The following is a 17479-nucleotide window of genomic DNA, read 5'->3' as shown; positions in this document are numbered from 1 at the left end:
TCACTACAATCTGATGCGTTTGATATATAATTTAGTGTACTTCAACATCAATAGTGACACTCATTCATTTTTAAACACCTTGTCCTTTGTTCTTTCCTCACTGCATTTTATTTCCAGTGTGTAACGTGTCCACTGGTCTTAAAGTCTCCAGTCTGCTACCTATGGAGAGAAGCCTGTTGCCGGCGGTTCCCAGGATCAAAGTAGATAAGCTCCTCGCTGATGCTCTCGACCAGGTGAGGAGGAAGGGGTGAACAAACAGCTGCCGTCAAACAGAACTAACTGAGAATGCAGTGATAGTATTTAGTCACTTGTTATGCTTTTATTGTCCCACACAGGTGAAATTCACACATCATACATTCAATCATTAGAGTACAGGTTCAGTATATCAAAAGTTATTACAATCAGTTATTTGATAGTAGAAAATTCTCCCAACTATTACGCCATGTAATCCATAATGTTGTGCATTTGGTTTGGGAAAGATCAGTCCGATGGATAACTGTGTTCAGTGCAGTAATGACCTCATTCTGTGTGTAAATGGCAGCAGAAAACCACTTCCTCTTTGCACTGGTCCAGAAATAAAAGGGGGCACTGTGTCACCAACCTCACTTTTCACACCAGACAATGTCCCTGCTTAAAAATAGAAACTTGTTTTGCCATATTCAGGATGTATGTTCCCATATCAAGGGGGGGGGGACATCAGTCGTTCAGGCCCTGAAGACCAGGGGACCATTGAGAGCTGTTAGATGAAGGTGGAGTGTCACTGTTGTGCTTCTGGCTGGGGAGTGTAGCGCAGGTACTTCTTGCCAGAGGGCAGGTCTTTGGTGTAGACGCCAGCTGGAAACAAAGAGGTGGCCTCCTCCTCAGACATGCTCGGAGGAACCATCACACAGTCCCCAGGCTGACGGGTGGGGAGAGACAGACACGGAAAAGAAAAACAGGTTTATCTTTGTAGCCAGCTGCTGAAGTAATTGGTGCCAACACAGGTCACTAACAAAGGTGTGACACACTGTACCCTCCAGTCAGCGGGCGTAGCCACTTTTCTCCCTGCTGTGAGCTGGAGCGAATCCACCACCCGCAAGATCTCATCAAAATTGCGTCCTGTGGTGGCGGGGTAGAGCAGTGACAGTTTCAGCCTTTTGTCTGGGCCGATGATAAACACCTAACCACAATCAGAGAGATTGAGAGAGAGAGAGAGAGAGAGAGAGAGATTGAGACTGAGAGGAGCTGATATCTCCTTCTCCACAGGCACAAACAGAGATAAGACACCAGTTTTCAAGGCTGTCTGTAAAATAAGCAAATTAAATTCTGCGTTGGGCAGAGAGTGTGATGGCGCTCACACAGCGGGCAGTGACTGGCATGCCGTCTTTGTCCTTCTCGTCTGGGTCCAGCATGCCCAGGGCCACTGCCAGCTCCCGTTGACTGTCCGCTATGATGGGAAAGGGCAGCGAGCAGCCGTCAAACTCCTCACAGTTGTAGGCCAGGATGTCCTAGTTAGCACAGACACACAAGTCCATTAGTTATTTAAACTAGTTGCAAAACTGATGAAGCTCTGTCTCACATAAACAAATAAATTAAGTGATATTTACATAAAAGAAAAATATTCAAGTAAATTGCAGCACAAATAAAATAAATATTATGCCTGTAAAATCGAAGCCTCATTTTGCAAGTATTTTAAATTTGCAGGTCACCACATATCAAGATATCACTGTTAGCATGAGGCTAACTTGCATGGGAAAGTGAAGTTTTCTTTAGATGTCTAGTTCAGTGGTTCTCACTTTTTTCCACATCAAGGCCCCCTAACCTGACACAAATTGCAGCATGAACCCACATCTGATAAGATGTTTTCTTTGAGGTGTTTTATTACAGAAAGTGTTTGAAACCGATGATTAAATAGTCACACATTCTGTCACTGTGTTAATTATTCCACTTTTTGCTGGGAACCCTCAGGAACCACATCAAGGACCCCTGGTCTAGTTAACATGAAATTATAATTTCGGACAGCATTACATGACTCTATTTGAGTGTGTAGTTAGTAGTTAGTTAGTTAGTACCTGCAGTATACTAAAATACAGTCACCCGTGTCCTTTAACCTGCTGCTAAAACAAGGCTTGTGTGGAACTCGTCTAATTTCTTTAAAATGAGAAAAGTCACTGTCAATGCAGAGGAACAGCTGCTCAATCAGACTTTGATGCTCAGTATGTCATGAACCATCTACGGCCACAAAGCCAAGTTGGCCCGTTACAGACAGCCTGATGCCCTCTCTGTTTTACTGATGTCAGCTCTGTGTGTGGTTTCAGAAAACACACAGTGGCCATCCCACCGTGGTCCAGCCATGGTGATCCTCCAGGCAGTCGACGGACAGGGCGATCATCTTGACGCCGCGTTTACTGAACTCGCTGTGCAGCCTGGCAGCTCGACCCAGCTCTGTGGTGCACACGGGGGTGTAGTCTCTGGGGTGGGAGAACAAGACTGCCCATCTGAGTTGAAAGGAAGAGGTTGGTGAAGCTGATGTAGGATGTTGTTCGGGGTCAGATGCTATCTGATATTTCACAAATGGGTTTCAGTCTGACTCTGCTTCCTCTCATCAGACGTACACCTCTTGATGATGTGGTAACTATTTTTACTTCTTGTTTGGTTGCACAATACAAGCTGTCTGGTGTAAATAACAGGATGTGACCTCTGTGTCAATCCATTGTTGCAAAAATAATAAAGTCTATAAAAAATAAAGGTATTAGGTTCGACCTCAGGCCTGGTCAGCACACTGATGCTTTTGATTTGGATCATCTCACTCTGGTCCAGAGCCCTGTGGTCAGGTCATAAACAGCTGTGCACCTGATGTAAAACAGGGCAGATTAACCTGTCCATTTCTCCACCAAATTAAAAAGTCTTATATTCTCACTTGCCACTCATTTATCACTATAGGCTTATAGCTTTTGCTGACAGGCTATAGATAATTGGTAATGTTCAAAGCAGAAGTCAGGAAGCTGTAACAGGAACTGTATTCTCGCCAGCTCTCAAGTTCCCTCTCTCATGTTAACTGAATTCTCCAAAAGCCTAAGAATCTATAAATGATAATCATAATCAATATGGCTACTTACGAATCACCCAGAAACTCGTGGAGTTTAATTTTGCCAGTGGTGGTCTCTGCCTCGAAATCAGGAAATACATCTCCGAGCAGCAGTCCCGGCATATTCACTGTGACCGTGAGGTTCAGCAGCTGCTCTGATGACAGACAGCATGAGAAGAGGAAGAGGCGGAAACTTCCCCCATGAGCAGGCTACTCTATCTACACACCCATCTATTGTAAAGGACAGCATATGACAAACCAGACTCATTAACTGTGGTGCGTTCAGGGCGCGTTGGGTCGCAAGTGACCTTTTATTTTACGCACGCCCCAGTTTCCCGATAAGAATGTAGACATTTTGTTAAAGTGCAACACTCAAACCCTTCATGGCAACATTTATAGAATCAGTGCATTTGGTTGAGAAGTTACAACCACAAAATGTAAACCTCTAAACCTCAATACTCTTTTAATTGCATGTTAATGGGGAGGATGATGTAGCCACGTGACCAGAGCAGTCCAGTTCTGAACCGGACTGTGCAGTTTGCAGGATGTTTTGCATCTGAGCGCAGCAGGATTAAAGTGTTGACTGGGGGTCCATAAAGAAGGGCGGGTAGATTACAGAGGACACTGTCAAACGAAAATGTCCTCACCAGCGTCCAGACGGAATAGCTGCCGTGGAACTGCGTGTGGGAGCCGCTCATCATCTGAGTGCCATGTCCGCCGCCGGGGCTCCAGCTGCTCTTACTCTTCCTCTGGCGCTCAAACCGAAGACTTTTCCGCCAGTGTGAGTCAGCCCATGTTCACCATAACGCTCCGGTTTTTGCTGGCGATAGATCTGTGGGTGTCCAAGCGGCTCGGGGTGTGCGCTTGTGAGGAGTCTCCGTGGGGCAGCATACGGCCCCTGGTGCGGCTGGTGGAGTTCTCCGGGCATGTCATCCCGTGGCTCGTCGGCACTCTGTACACTCTGCTCCGGGGAGAGACGGTGGCGGAGCAGGAGATCATGCTGAATCTGGCCCTGGGTAAAAATGTGTGTCTCCTGTTTTGAATTTGAGTCAGGTGTGACCCTCAGTAGGTAAATGGAGGACAGACTCAACAGTGGTAGTATCCGCCTCTTAAAACTGCTATTTGTGACCAACAGATAACCCTTCCCTTTATTTAACATCCACATTTAGGCTTTAGGCTTTTAGGCATTTTTGCTTTGTCCTGCACGTGGCACGTCAGCTTGAAACTCTTTAAACTTCGAAGAAACATGATTTTTGTGACATCAACTTTCCTGAATACAACACTCTCAGAATAATGTATCATCCTGATGTCATTCAGGTGTCTGTTGTTTACGCACCTTTATTTATCACCACATTAGCTGCGCGTAAAGCCGATGCGTTATTACGCACACTTTTGCCAACTCCAAAGTGAAGCCTCTGTGGCTCTGTAGAGCTGAATGATGTTAATATTCAAATAGCTCAACACATCAGGCCAAAGCCTCGTCAGTCCACCCAAGTGTCAAATAATGCATTAGTGTAGAGCTGCAGGCTGTTTGCGCGGCCCCGTGACCGAGACACAGCCATGGCACGGTTTCTCTTTTGAGCTGCAGCTGACTGCATCTGTGGCCACTGAGAGACATGCATGAGACACGCATGTTGCTGTATTTGCACATATGGATTATAGTTGCTGACTGACAGCTCTGAGGTCAAACCCTGTGCTCCGGTGGAGTCCCTGATCTGTTCTTCGCTACAGTCTCTAAGATGACACGATGTTTTGGAAATATTGCGGCTTGTTTTCTCTTCCTGTAGACCAATCCGAAACTAATGAGTTTTTTTTTAGTTCATTTTATAAGACACAATATTATTAAAAGGTAAAAGATCCTTTGACACCGCTTTCTGATATCTCACAATTTATGGATGTCCAATTGTGGTAACTAATGATTCATATTAATGGTAGAATAATTTATTGGCCCTTTATAGATCAGCAAAGATATTAATGAGTACAGCTTTGGGGTTGCCAGGTTGTGATTATTCTTTGGTAAAACATTGACTTCATCCTTTTGCTCTCTCAGTTGGATGGACTTCTGGAAGAAAACATATATCAATTACTTCTTAACACAACTGCAGATTTAAAGACCTATTACAAAGCTAGAAACTCAAACATTTATTGACAGATTACTAACATTTATTACTACATTATTATTAACTACAGTAGAAAGGATGGATACCACACAAACATTTTCCACAAAAATATGTTCTGATTAATAGGCTATATCAGTTATTATTTATAAAGAATTAGGAAGTGATTTATTGAGCATTAATACAGTAAATAGTTAACACTTGTAAGCCCTTTATAAAGAATACACTGACTGTACTCAATTAAGAACTAATGAACAGTAAACTTTAAACATACAGCAAAAACAGAACCATACTAGCTTGAAGGGCCTTGGCATAAGTGAACAGACAAAACAGAGAAGATGAAATGAAACTAGACACTATATTCCTGTAGAAAGCCGCTGCAGTTAGAGGAAAACTGACCTCAGAGTTGCTTTGTGAATAAAAATGTTTTCAGCCATGCAAACTGAAACCAGTGTTGTTTCTCTGTTTCTCCTCACAGCTCTGTTGTTGGATCTGCTGCTGGTCAGAGTTGTGAAGACTCTGGTCAGACGTCGCAGGCCAGCCCAGAGCCGCTCTGACATCCTCTCCACATTCTTCGTGGAGCGCTACTCCTTCCCTTCAGGCCACGCCACGCGGGCGGCCATGTGTGCCCGGTTCCTCCTAGCCCAGCTGGTGGACACAGCCTCCATGCGGGTCCTGGTGGTGGGATGGGCCGCTCTGGTGAGCCTGTCCCGGCTGCTGCTTGCCAGACACTATGTGACAGATGTGGGCTTTGGCTTGGTTATGGGTTATTGCCAGTACGGCTTGGTGGAAAGGCTGTGGTTGACCTGGGACTCCAGGACATGATGCTTATGCGACTGCGAGAGAGACTCAACAGGGCCTATGGTGGACTCTGGATGGCAGATTGGAAGCATTAGGTTTGGTGGTACGGTGTCTCAGCTTTTATGGACGGGGAAAAACATGTAGCATGAAGTGTGTGTAACTCCAAGTTTCCCTACCATTAAAAAGTGAACTTTATTTATTGTGTATTGAATCTTTATGCATTGGAATTGACGGCCTGGGCAGTCGCTGGCGAGTTGTAGCCTCTCCCTTCAAGATGCACTTGTTTGCACAATAATGATGCATGGACTTAATCTCACAACGCTGAAACCAAAGCTGAATTTAATTAGTTTTAATTTTTTTAATAAAAAATCAAAGTAAGCTGTGCACCATTTCCAGATGTGCTTACTGAAACTGACTGGCACAGTCCTCCCGCGCTGGTGGCACATTGTCACAAAAGTAGTGTGTGGTTTTGTATGCTGCAGCACCACACTTGGTTCTCGCTATTTGTGTGACCGCTGGTGGGGATGAAGTCAACTCACACTCACCCAAGTTTCCATCAGCTGCTGCTGAGTCTCCTGACAGTCATTATACTGTAATACATCCCATCTCCTCTTACACTGTTGATAAACTATGCTGTCACCACCCCCTTTTTTAACATACCATTGTAATTTTGAAAATACACTTCACAAACACGTGGAGAGTTTATGTGGATTCGGCTTAAAACTGTTAAAGAGCCCGCAGAGCAGATAAGTCATTTAGTTTTGCCTGTGCATGACTGATCTAGAACAGCTGGAAGGTGTGCATGTAAAATGCAGTTGCAGCCTGCAAGTAGCAGCATAGGGTTTGTACAGATCTTATCCATCTATCTGCCACAATACAGATGAGGGGAAGGTGTGTATGTGTGTGAAATTACTTACATGAGCAAAAGTCCAACAATAATATCAGTTTGCAAGGAGAGCTAGCAACTCCCAAACCTCTAAACTAACTGCTAACACTTAACAAAGCTCTGGCCTCAGCTAAAATTAGCATGTTGTGGCGCTGCTCCTGTTAATTCTTTTTACATTGAGTTTGCCTTTGTGAATCAATAATAATAATAATTATCCATTGTTACTGAGAGATACTAAAATCAGGGAACAACAATGGAGTGTGCATGGTTGGACTAGGAAAGAAATTCACCCCTAGACTTATCTGCTGTGACAGGCCAACACTGCGAATGAGAGGCACACAGAGAAGGCTAGGAAAGAGACGGGTGGGGGCCAGTAAAAACTTGCTGTTGTTTTGACGGTCCACTGTCTCACTGTCCAGTCCTGATGGCCAGTCAGACTATGGAGGAGATGCCTCAGAGACTTGAAAAGCATGAAGACGGATGGGGCAGTTGTTCTGCTTCTGCTTGACAGGTGGGTAACATTATTATTTCTGTTTTACAGAGACATTAGGTCAGTATTATTTTGTCCTGTTTGTTTATGTTTGTAATGGTTAACCCAAACTGGTTGGGCAAGCAGGTGCTGGTGACATGTTTGTGTCTCCGGTAAGGGACACACAAATGATCTACACATGTAACAGACATGCTTGGCTTCTAGTTTTCCATGATATGCTGTCAGTGTGATGTTAGCTATAACAGCAGGAGAGGTGTGAGTATCGACATCTGCTACTGGTGTGCTGGCCACAGGAAACTGTCTTGTCTCTGCATGTTAGCTTTGCAGTAGCAACTGTAGCTGCAGTTTGCTCCATATCATAGTATTTGTCCACATAATGATCAAAGGGTTGTATTACCACAAAGATCTAAAAACAAGTTTGCTAGCACACTGGATTTATTTTGTTACATACCTAATCTAAAATGCTAAACCAGGTAACATTACCTTCGTTGTTAGCTTACCTACAAACCTACAGTCCTCTCTTTTGTCATTTCGTTTTGTGACAACCGTCTAAATAACTCACTCTACCTAGTTTTACTCCAGTGCGTTTTGGCTGATGTGTTTGTGTGCATGCTGTAGAAGGCCTCTGGATTCTGCCGTTGTGTTGTTGCCTTGGCAATAAGTGTTGGTGAATTTGAGGGGGTGGAGTTTCTGGAGGAGCACTGAAGGGAGAGGTGTGTTTGTTTTGCTGTTGCGTTCAGAATTGCTTGCGCCACCATTAATACCTGCAGTTAATTTTATCATGATGGTGCACTGCTTATCCCATTCTATTGCAGTTTCAATTTCAATATCATTATCAATCATTTCCAAATCTGTCTGCTTGTAATGTTACCTGTCCTACCACTAGGTGTTGCTGTGCACACCCACAGGTATGAGCAGCTGTATGTAATGCTGTTTCCTGATCTTTAGCATGCAATTCCTCATGATACTGTAATGTTTTGGGATGTACTTAGCTGTGTGTGAGTGTGTGTGTGTGTGTGTGTGTGTGTGTGTGTGTGTGTGTGTGTGTGTGAGATTACGTGAATTATGACAGGGAAAGCTTCAAGTTTTGATAATGTGTAAAAAATATTGCATCTCAACACGACCAAACTTTCCTTCTTAACGTGTATTAGTGACAAAATGTTAAAGCTATTATTTGCATAAATGGTGCTCCATATTACAGCATCATGGTTCAGTACATTAAAGCTTAAATTGCTGCAGTGGTGACCGGGTAACAAACAAAAAAGCGTTTCTGAAGCTGTGATTTTGGAGTTGAAAACAATGACAACAGTGTTTTGTTTTTTTAAAGTTTTTATTGAGAACTTACAAAACAAAAACATTTACTGACAGACAACAAAACTATTTACCATTATTACTTTTTGTAATAATAACCGAGATCATCAGAGTTCTATCACAGCTACATGAATATTCCTGTGTTGTCATAATACATCTTATTTACAATAGTAATAGACAGAATAGATTTTAATGATACAAAAACACATAGATTAGCATTGAAATAACCTCAATACACTTAAAATGACTATATGTTTTATCCCATTCACTTGCTCTTGCATTAGCACAGTCCAGTAAACAGCAGTCTCTCTCTGTCTGTGTCCTCTTTAGCTGCTGCCATGGCTGGCCCTGCCCTGTCTGATGTCATAGGTGACCATGTGGAAGTTGTCCCAAGCATACAGCTTCCTCCGGGCGTGGTTGTAGTCCAACATGCTGTTGTAACGGTACTTGTTCTTGAAGGGCACGGCCACTGCCCGCCCCACGCCGGTGGCTGTGTCAAACACAAAGTTGATGGTGGTGTTGGGTGCGGTGTAGCTGGCCACTGTGTACAGACGTCCACACACCATGAAAGCATTGGCCACTGTGTTCTTCCTGATGTTGGTCTCCCAGCTCTTCTTCACTTCCAGGCTCTCGGGGTCCAGTTGTGAAATCACAATGGCACCTTTTGCTTTGCTTGTGCTGTAGATAGCCCACAAGCCTTGTTCATCCACTGCCAGGTCGATGTCGGTGTAGCCTCCCCAGGAGTAAGGGTGCTGGCCATGGAAGCCAGCATGAGGCAGGTCCAGACGTGATGCCAGGCTCTCAGAGGCCAGGTCGTAGCGGATCAGGGTACGGCTGCGTTTGCGCTGGTAGTACATGGAGCCACGGTACATGGTTGCCCCTGTGCTTTCCACAGGCTCCGGCAGAACCAGGACCTTCATAGGGAAGCCTCGGGAGAACTGTTCCATGTCTTCGTATGCAAAGAGCTGACGGACGTCTTTGCCCACTGCGTCGATACGCCACACAGTCTTGTTGGTGTAAAGAGGGCCCTGAGGCTCGGGATCTTGCAGCCACACTCCATATTTACCGGTGATGCTGTCAGCCTTCCTGTGCAACACAGGGTCTCCCACTGACAGCAGCTCTCCACAGCCTGAGGAGAAAACATCATGGTACGCGTTATACATTTTCAATGCTTTGAAAGGCATTAAACTGCATCAATACCCCATCACGAGGGCAGCAGAAAACCAATGTTTACCCGTGAAGTTGTGATTTCCTTCAGGAATGAGGTGGGATGCTGGAACCTCTGTCACCTCAGCCTTCATCTCCTGGTACGCCCCATTCCCAAAATCATACGCAGGGTCTTGGAGAGACACAATAAAGGAGAAAGTTATGTAAAGAAAATATTACACTAAAGTTCAGATTGGGAAGGAATTTTGAGAAGAACATGACAGAAAAAAAAAAACTTTTAGTAGTAAGCCACAGATAAACCAGAGTCAGTCCCAACACACAGACAACATCAAAGTGTAAGTGTCTCATATGTTTGCCTCAGAGCACAGCGGGCTCCCCCTGTAACCCTGCTATTGCTCTCCTAAAAATGATCACACACACGTAAACACTCACGCATGAGTGACAAAGCCATGAAAGAAGAGTCTGTTGTAAATTCCTATCCCCTTACTCGACCTGGCTAACTGCAACCTGATCTGTTGCCCTGGGATACTTGGGGAGTCAGCCACAACTACATTTATCAAACAAACAAACAAACAAACCAACAAACAAAAAACTCTGAATATACAGAAAGAAATGTGGAAAATAAAGAAATTGGGATTTGTTTTGCTGTACATACCACTGGCAGGTCTGCTCTCACGCTGAGCCCCCCCTGAGGTGTGTGTTTGCTTGCAGGGCAGCTGCCTGAGGCTCTCTGCCTCCTGGCTCAGCTCGCCCACCCTCCTCTGCAGCTCCTGGATCTGCCTGCTCAGACGCTCCTTGTCCTGTTGCAGCTGGTTTCTTTCCCCAGTAACCTGGGCATAAGCTTCCTGGAGACCCTCTTCACCATTAGACTCAATCGCACTCCCGCCAGTGCCTCCATCCGCTCCTGCTATGAGCCGGCTGACCAAAGCCTCCAGCAGTGTGAGCCGGGACAAGACTCCGTCCATTTCGGGTTTCACGCCGCCTCCAGGGCAGCTGGACTCCTGTGGACTGGCCACGGTGAAGGTGTAGTGGCAGCGTCCAGTAGGGTCATTGGAGCGGCGGAGGGAGGCTCGGTCTTCAGCCTGGCTCTGGCATGACAGAATTAAGCAGGACAGACACAGGAGAGACACTTGGAGCCACATTGTGGAGGGGGCAGACAGAGTCACTGACCTTCTAGTTTAGGAGTATTTGCAGAGATTCAATTGTTTATCTTCCTCTTCTTCTCTTTAGAGGATAGACCCTTTTTAACTGTCTTTAACTAGGCTCTTCCTACCTGAGTATCCCTGGTCAGTGCAGGTCAGTGTCTGAATTCCAGCAATGCTCAGAGTAGGATATTTATACAGTTAACTGTCAGGGAGTGGGAGGGGACGAGGAGTGTGGCAGGGAATGAAATAGCCAGGGGGTGTGGAGTGTGTGTGTGTGTGTGTGTGTAAAGGTCCACGTGTTTCTTCTTTTTGCTGGTGGTTGGGTGAGGTGTACTGAAAGGGACAAACAATGTGAAACTCATCCAGTACCAGTGGAAAAATACACAATTTGATGTTTGTTTTTTCCTGCATGGAAAAAGTTATGTTGGTATGTCTCTGCAGGTTGTTTTGACTGGACAGCATCTCTTTATGGCTGTCGGCTGTGGCGCTGTTTACTTCCTCCGTGACTGATAGTTTTACTATTAAACCACCTTGTGATTAACAGTTTATGACCTGGGTAGGAGAATTCGGGAATCTGAAGCCGACATTCACCAACGCTCAACAGCAAGGCGGCCTTAGTGCAAGCTGGTGCTGGTCTCCTCCCTCACAGCTGGACAGGATGTCTGGCACAGGAGGATAGGCTGGCTGTCTGGCAAGAAACGGAGAGGTGGCGGAGTTGCTCTTCTTCTCTTCCCATGAAGCCCCATAAATTCCCAAAAACTCTACGTGCCAGTAAATCAACAAGACTAATGGCTCTTTGAGTCTACGCTCCGGCATAGTGGTGCTTTGAAGAGCTGATCAGGTATAATGTTTACCATGTTCACCATCTTAGCATAGCATGCTAACATTAGCCAAAAAAAAAAGTTATTTCGATTCATCCTGAGGGAGACGTGAATGTCTGTACCAAAGTTAATGGCAATCTATCCTACATTTTTACTTTGGGTTAGGTGATCACCAAAGTTATTTTGATGGGGAACCATGGGAACTGTGAATGTCTGAACAGAATTTAGTGCCATCCCTGGCTTTCTAAACCCACTGAGGCATAGGGCCCACCTGTGTTTCAGCTGTCTACACGTGATGTGACTGGGACTTGTTCTGGTTCTGTGTTGAACAGAGAGAGGAAATACCAAATATATCACCACCGGAGTCCAGCACAAGTGAACCCCTTGTAAGTGTGCAAAAACACATTATTCTGGTCTCTCAGGGGATAAAGGCCATTAGTCGTAGATATATATTGGTAGCACTTCCTCTCGTTTCCTCCACAGCTCTTCACCACTGTCTTTTTCATTTGCCTTTAGTCTTAATCAACATGCTGAGTTTCTCCACACTGACTGTCACAAAAATATTTCATAAATACCAGCAGCAATGAACCAGTTTCCCCCCAAAAGCAGCTTGCAGTGCACATCTGTGTTTGGTTCCACAAGATCTATCTGCTGCCTAGTTAACCTGTCTGTTTTATGGCCCATGGAAAGTCACCAGTATTCCACAATGTTTTTACCGCTGAGGTGCGTTTCTCTTATGTAACATTACGACTCAGGCAACTTGTAAAAGTTAGCCCCAGCTCCTCTGTCGGTCCCTAAGAAAACAGGAGATGACAATGTGCACACAAACTTTTCCATAGGCAGTCTGGCTATATGCAGAAGTAGCTCTACTGGGACCCAGGACCTCAGTGTTTGTCTGCTGAAACACTCAACTCAACTAAGAGTACATTTTTAAATGACGATGATAAATGATGTTCTTGCTTCTTACTTCTCTCAGGTTCGTGAGATACCAGGCTTTCATGTCCTCAAGCTACGTTCATGTACAGTGCATTTCTGAGAATCTAGGACTTTATTTTTATTCTAACCCTTAAATGTCCAGTCTATATCTTTACCACTACACTGTCTATTGTCACCATTCAATCAAATGGAAATGCTTTGTGCATCATTTTATACACCTTTTCCCAAATTTGAGCCAGACACCAATGATGTCTTTGTGGTAAAACTGTTTGGGTTTAAAAAGCAATGACTGGCTGCACCACTTGGGGGCAGGAGAAGTAAGTTGGGAACTAAACATTGACACATCGTCGCCGTTTTAAGCTAATATTGCAAACTTGTTAGGAAACGGTTTCATCGTTTAAACACGAGGCACTTCCGGTGCGACTTTATCATGTATCGAGAGTCGCGCCTCTGGTCGCCGGATGAGTGTAAGTACAATGTCCTCTCTCTTTATGCGCTGCGTTGGGTTTCTACCGGGGAAAGCGTCTTTATCCTCTGCGCCATAGTGTTCACCTGCTAGTTGCTAACTATCTCTCTGCTGTGTGATGCTGAGCAGGTAGTGCACAGTTTGTATTTGGGGCTTTGTCGTTGAAAACAACTTCCTGCTGCGACAGAAAGCAAACGCTATTAGAGTTGTGAGACTGAACCAAAACAGAGGTTGTGGGCCGGACAGTTGAACAATGAGCTGAAACTCGGTATAAAACACAATAAAGTCGAAGGCAGCTGCAGCTTCAGGTGGTCAGGAGTCTGGAAACAGGGGGAGGAAGCTCACCTGTCTTTGTCAAAGGTTAAAAAAAATCAACTTACCTGCATCTGTAAAGCTCATTATTAAACACATATTTAATTTGACGTGTGAAAATGACAATTCAGCCTGAAACGTTTTGTTATGTGTGACACTAGTAGCAGCTAAACATTCAGTACTACACAGAAAAATAATCCAGTTTCACCAGTTAGTTAATAAAGATTATAAATAGATCAATAACAAATGAGTGATATCATCTGATGGAGAAAAATAGTAGACATCACAGTTATTTTGGCAGGTTTTTTAAAATAGTCTTTAAAAATACAGTCCCCAAATTCTTGGCAGTGCAGGATTTCCACTGTGTAATCCTGAAGGGACATTTCACTGCCGCATGTTTGAATATGAATTTCATAATGTTACGTAACAGGAAACAGAGGAATGGCTCATGAGAGTATTGGCATCACCGAGTCAAAAACAAAACAGATGAGAGGAACAGTGTGATTGCTGAATCAGGGTAGACACGTGGAAAATGAAGTGCTCAACAGTGTTGTTTACACAGCAGCTACCACAACTGTTATTGAGAACAAGAAGAGGAAAGTGGGCTTGTTAGAAAATCAAACGATGCGCCAGTTGTCTCAACCTGGGTCATTAAGACACTGACAGCATCATTTATAGACATTTCAGTGGCGATGAAGAGCAAATTTGAGCAACTCCCACACAGAACAATCATTGGCTCACCAGACGTGCATTTACAAGTGTGAAGTCTTGGATAACAGGCATTTATGTGGGTGCCAGTCTGGCTTTTAGATCTACCATGTTACGCACACATGAAGCAAACAGTCACCAGAGCAGCACTGAGCGCTCAGTGGTTTTAACACCCTCAAACACAACCTCGCACCTCACGGTACAGGTGACATTTTTACAGGATGCCTCAGTGCTCAGACTGGAAGTACAGAGCACGAGCCTGAACCGTTCTCTCTGAATGTTACTGTTTGTTCAGTTTTTTAAGAGAGAGAGTGAGACCGCCTTGACACTTTTGAATATGTTGTGATGTAAGCTGCCGAAGCTCAAATGAGTCATGGCGTTTCATTCACAGGGAGCATTTATGAACATAGTTGTGTAGTTTAGCGCTCAGTGAATGGGCCCACAAAGGGTCAGTGTGTTGTGTTTCTTGAGAAAAGCATTAGACGTGTCTGTCTGTCTGTCTGTCTGTCTGTCTGTCTGTCTGCCTGTCTGCTGTGACCGTGAGGGTATAATCACAGTGGACAACACGCCCACACACAACTGTGCAGCAGCACGGTAGGTGTTGTTTGGCCTTTGACAGGTCAGTACAGGTGTTACACCAGAAGTTCTCATTACTGATGCAGACAGACTGGCATGGCTCCACGGTGTCCTTTGTGAAAACACAGACAGTCACACCATCACATACAAACAGATCAGATCCAGCTGATATAACACTGTCTGCACTTGGTGTCAGGTGGTGTCGGTTTTCTCTGGAAGCCTCACAGGAAGTGATATGGTGTGAAAAGCTCTCACGTAATGACACAACCATTACTTCCTTTATGTGATGTTTTTTCCAGGATTTTGAGACGTAGACGTCATTTAAAGAATTTCTAACCAGGTTTTTGACATGTTATTATTTAAAATGGAGTAGTTTTTAAGTTATTTTTTGGCTTTATTATGATAGAGACAGTGAGAGAGAGACAGGGGGGAGGGAGAGGGGATGACATGCAGCAAAGGCCTGAGTCATATTCGAACCCAGGCCTCTGTGGTAAGGACTGAGCCTAAATGATTTGTGCTCTACCAGATGAGCCGCTGGGGCGCTGAGTAATTTATATATATTCAAACATCTGGAGGGAATCTTTAAAGACAGAGTTTTGGGAAATATGCTTCTTCACTTTCTTGTTGAAAGTTAAAGGGGAAGATTGATACTGCTATTCTCATACCTGTCTGTTAGAGCAAGAACACCGTTAGCTTATGTTAGCATGGAATAAAGATTCAAAACCCACAGAGAGCACTGACTAGCAAAACTAACAAACCAAAGCCATGCTAGCACGTGACTGTGTTTTGTACAAATATGTATTTTTCTAATAACAATATCGAAAGAATATCAAAATATGACAAACATACTGAAGCCTAATTGATGCTCACCTTAGAAGTCTTACATTTTTAGATTCAGGTTTTGCCATGTAAACTGTCCATAACTGCAAATTGAAATTGTTAACTTAAAAACGAGTAATGGAAACACATGAATTCTCGAGAAATCTCTCAAATGTAAAAAAGAAAATATGTATACACTCACACGAGGGGGTTTTTCAGACTATTCGACAAAGCAGTATTTGGAAAATTGAAATGGAAATACTTTTTTACCATTTGAGTCGTGGCCCCTGCCGTATCAGGCCCCAGGGAGCCAGTTCAAACCGAGAGGCAGGCTGCTGGAAATCTGTCGTCACGTTTAATTGGAATGATATCACGGAAACACAGACAGATCACTATTGTGTGTTTCGTCGACTTTTCTAAAAAAAAAATGTGCAAAAATGTGATGGAAACGTGGCCACTGATGTCCATCTCTCCGTCTTTTATGACATTACGCCATGTAAATACACAGGGTAAAAATAATGGAATTCCTGCTCATTGTAATTCCTGTAATATCCTCTCACAGAGTGTCACCCCTCCAGGCACATTGTTTTTATAAGTGTGGGTTACAGGATTCCAGCGGCTCTAATACGTACATTCAACAGTTTCAGTAAATTCCTCTTTTTCTTTACCTACAACACACACTGTTATTCCATCTATGTGTTATTCACATCTGTGTGTGTGTGTGTGTGTGTGTCTGTGTGTGAGACTGTTTTAGGTTTTTAAGGGTGGTGTGTTACATAATGGGGCCACTGTTTTCCCTCATTGATGACAGTTTAACAACAGGGCCTTTCCACTGTCTTGCACGCCAGGCAACAATTTAACAACTTTAGCCATCAAGGTAGCTCAAATAAGGAGAATGGAGAAAATGGAAGTCTATGCATTTCATTTTTTTTCCTCAAACACCGGAGCCCTGAATAGTTTGCAACCTTGCAAACGTCAATCGTCGATCTGTTTTCATCTTGAAATGACAGGAGCTCATTCCTTTTGTCCTTAGCTTATCTCAGTGGCCTTGTAATCTCATTTAAGAGAGGAAGAAAGGGCAAGATCAACTGAATTCCTTCCCTGGCAACAGATTTAAATCTAAGGCTGTATCAGATTCAACAGCTGCGCCTGCAGTGCTGTCTGTGGCTCCTTGTGCAGCTATGCAGAAAAAAAAAACAAAACTGTGACCTTTCTTGCAACAGCAACTTCTGTTGTGGTACCGCTCAAACCGGAGACAGTAAGGTCATTTTGTGAGCTCTGACATGGTAAGCAGACAGCACCATCCTGTGAAAACACAGTGCTGCAATGAAGCATGGGTAATGGATGATTCAGAACGATGATGGAGTGGTGCATGGAGACCAACATGTTTATAACTACTCTCCCTGGCCTCCCTTTGACCTGAAGCCAATAATCTGTTCTCCACCAGCACTCCACCATCTGTCTCTCATTCAAAATACACATACAGTGACAAACAAATACACATGCACATGCACACACCAGCACAGCATCCTGTATTTCATTTAAACAGAATGTGCATGCTTCCTGTTGTTGTCCATTTTTAGCCTTTATCATTCATCCTCATGATGAAACATTAACAGTATACTGTAGATCCGTAATGTTCTGGGACCAACATGAGCCAAGGTGGACAAAATAAAACAAACATCTCATGGAAAAGACTTTAACTAAAATAGTTTATTTTCAATTACAAAAACTTGAATCAATGAGGTGATGTATTAACCATTAAAGGACTGTTCTGACACTCAACACTTTAATATGTAAATATTTTTAAAGCAGTTTGAGATTATAACATATCTTAAGTAAGTATATGTATAACTA

The 17479-nt window shown here is 43.9% G+C and overlaps 2 protein-coding genes and 1 pseudogene across 4 annotated transcripts; 1 reads left to right on the top strand and 2 right to left on the bottom strand.

Annotated features, from left to right (window-relative positions):
- Nucleotides 1-294: 294 nt before the first annotated feature.
- Nucleotides 295-3240, bottom strand: LOC111666496 (peroxiredoxin-6-like). 2 transcript variants are annotated; one of them, XM_087178151.1, is made up of 5 exons: nucleotides 3099-3240; nucleotides 2321-2450; nucleotides 1338-1487; nucleotides 1013-1159; nucleotides 295-898 (listed from the first exon to the last, which is right to left on the bottom strand). In XM_087178151.1, exons 1-5 carry the CDS (start codon nucleotides 3188-3190, stop codon nucleotides 758-760), a joined length of 660 nt encoding a protein of 219 aa, XP_087034277.1. In that variant the 5' UTR covers nucleotides 3191-3240; the 3' UTR covers nucleotides 295-757. The 2 variants fall into 2 exon arrangements, with proteins under 2 accessions (XP_087034277.1, XP_023277595.1); XM_023421827.2 differs by having other exon boundaries at nucleotides 2321-2477; nucleotides 3099-3233.
- LOC111666506 (polyisoprenoid diphosphate/phosphate phosphohydrolase PLPP6-like) lies at nucleotides 3240-6180 on the top strand (annotated as a pseudogene). The gene is made up of 2 exons (XR_015438193.1): nucleotides 3240-4083; nucleotides 5663-6180. The product of XR_015438193.1 is annotated as a polyisoprenoid diphosphate/phosphate phosphohydrolase PLPP6-like (transcript).
- Nucleotides 6181-8672: 2492 nt separating this feature from the next.
- On the bottom strand, nucleotides 8673-11153 carry LOC111666484 (myocilin-like). The gene is made up of 3 exons (XM_023421812.2): nucleotides 10495-11153; nucleotides 9907-10011; nucleotides 8673-9801 (listed from the first exon to the last, which is right to left on the bottom strand). The coding sequence occupies exons 1-3, from the start codon at nucleotides 10979-10981 to the stop codon at nucleotides 8999-9001; spliced, it is 1395 nt and encodes a 464-aa protein (XP_023277580.1). The 5' UTR covers nucleotides 10982-11153; the 3' UTR covers nucleotides 8673-8998.
- Nucleotides 11154-17479: the final 6326 nt, after the last annotated feature.

This window comes from Seriola lalandi, unplaced genomic scaffold, assembly GCF_002814215.2.
Source record: "Seriola lalandi dorsalis isolate HSWRI2012SDOR001 ecotype SW California unplaced genomic scaffold, Sedor1 jcf7180002054677, whole genome shotgun sequence".
Lineage (NCBI taxonomy): Eukaryota > Metazoa > Chordata > Actinopteri > Carangiformes > Carangidae > Seriola > Seriola lalandi.
Note: the sequence above shows the minus strand (reverse complement) of the source record. Positions and strands in the feature narration are given on the sequence as shown.

Excerpts from the sequence above, each read along its gene's own strand:
- LOC111666496 (XM_023421827.2), bottom strand. The coding sequence starts at position 3,190 with ATGCCGGGACTGCTGCTCGGAGATGTATTTCCTGATTTCGAGGCAGAG. Across the intron at positions 2,478-3,098 it reads CACGAGTTTCTGGGTGATTC|ATGGGCAGTCTTGTTCTCCC; the intron begins GTAAGTAGCCAT and ends CTTTCAACTCAG. Across the intron at positions 899-1,012 it reads CTACGCCCGCTGACTGGAGG|CCTGGGGACTGTGTGATGGT; the intron begins GTACAGTGTGTC and ends CCCACCCGTCAG.
- LOC111666484 (XM_023421812.2), bottom strand. The coding sequence starts at position 10,981 with ATGTGGCTCCAAGTGTCTCTCCTGTGTCTGTCCTGCTTAATTCTGTCA. Across the intron at positions 10,012-10,494 it reads TGAGAGCAGACCTGCCAGTG|ACCCTGCGTATGATTTTGGG; the intron begins GTATGTACAGCA and ends TGTCTCTCCAAG. Across the intron at positions 9,802-9,906 it reads AGGAAATCACAACTTCACGG|GCTGTGGAGAGCTGCTGTCA; the intron begins GTAAACATTGGT and ends TTTTCTCCTCAG.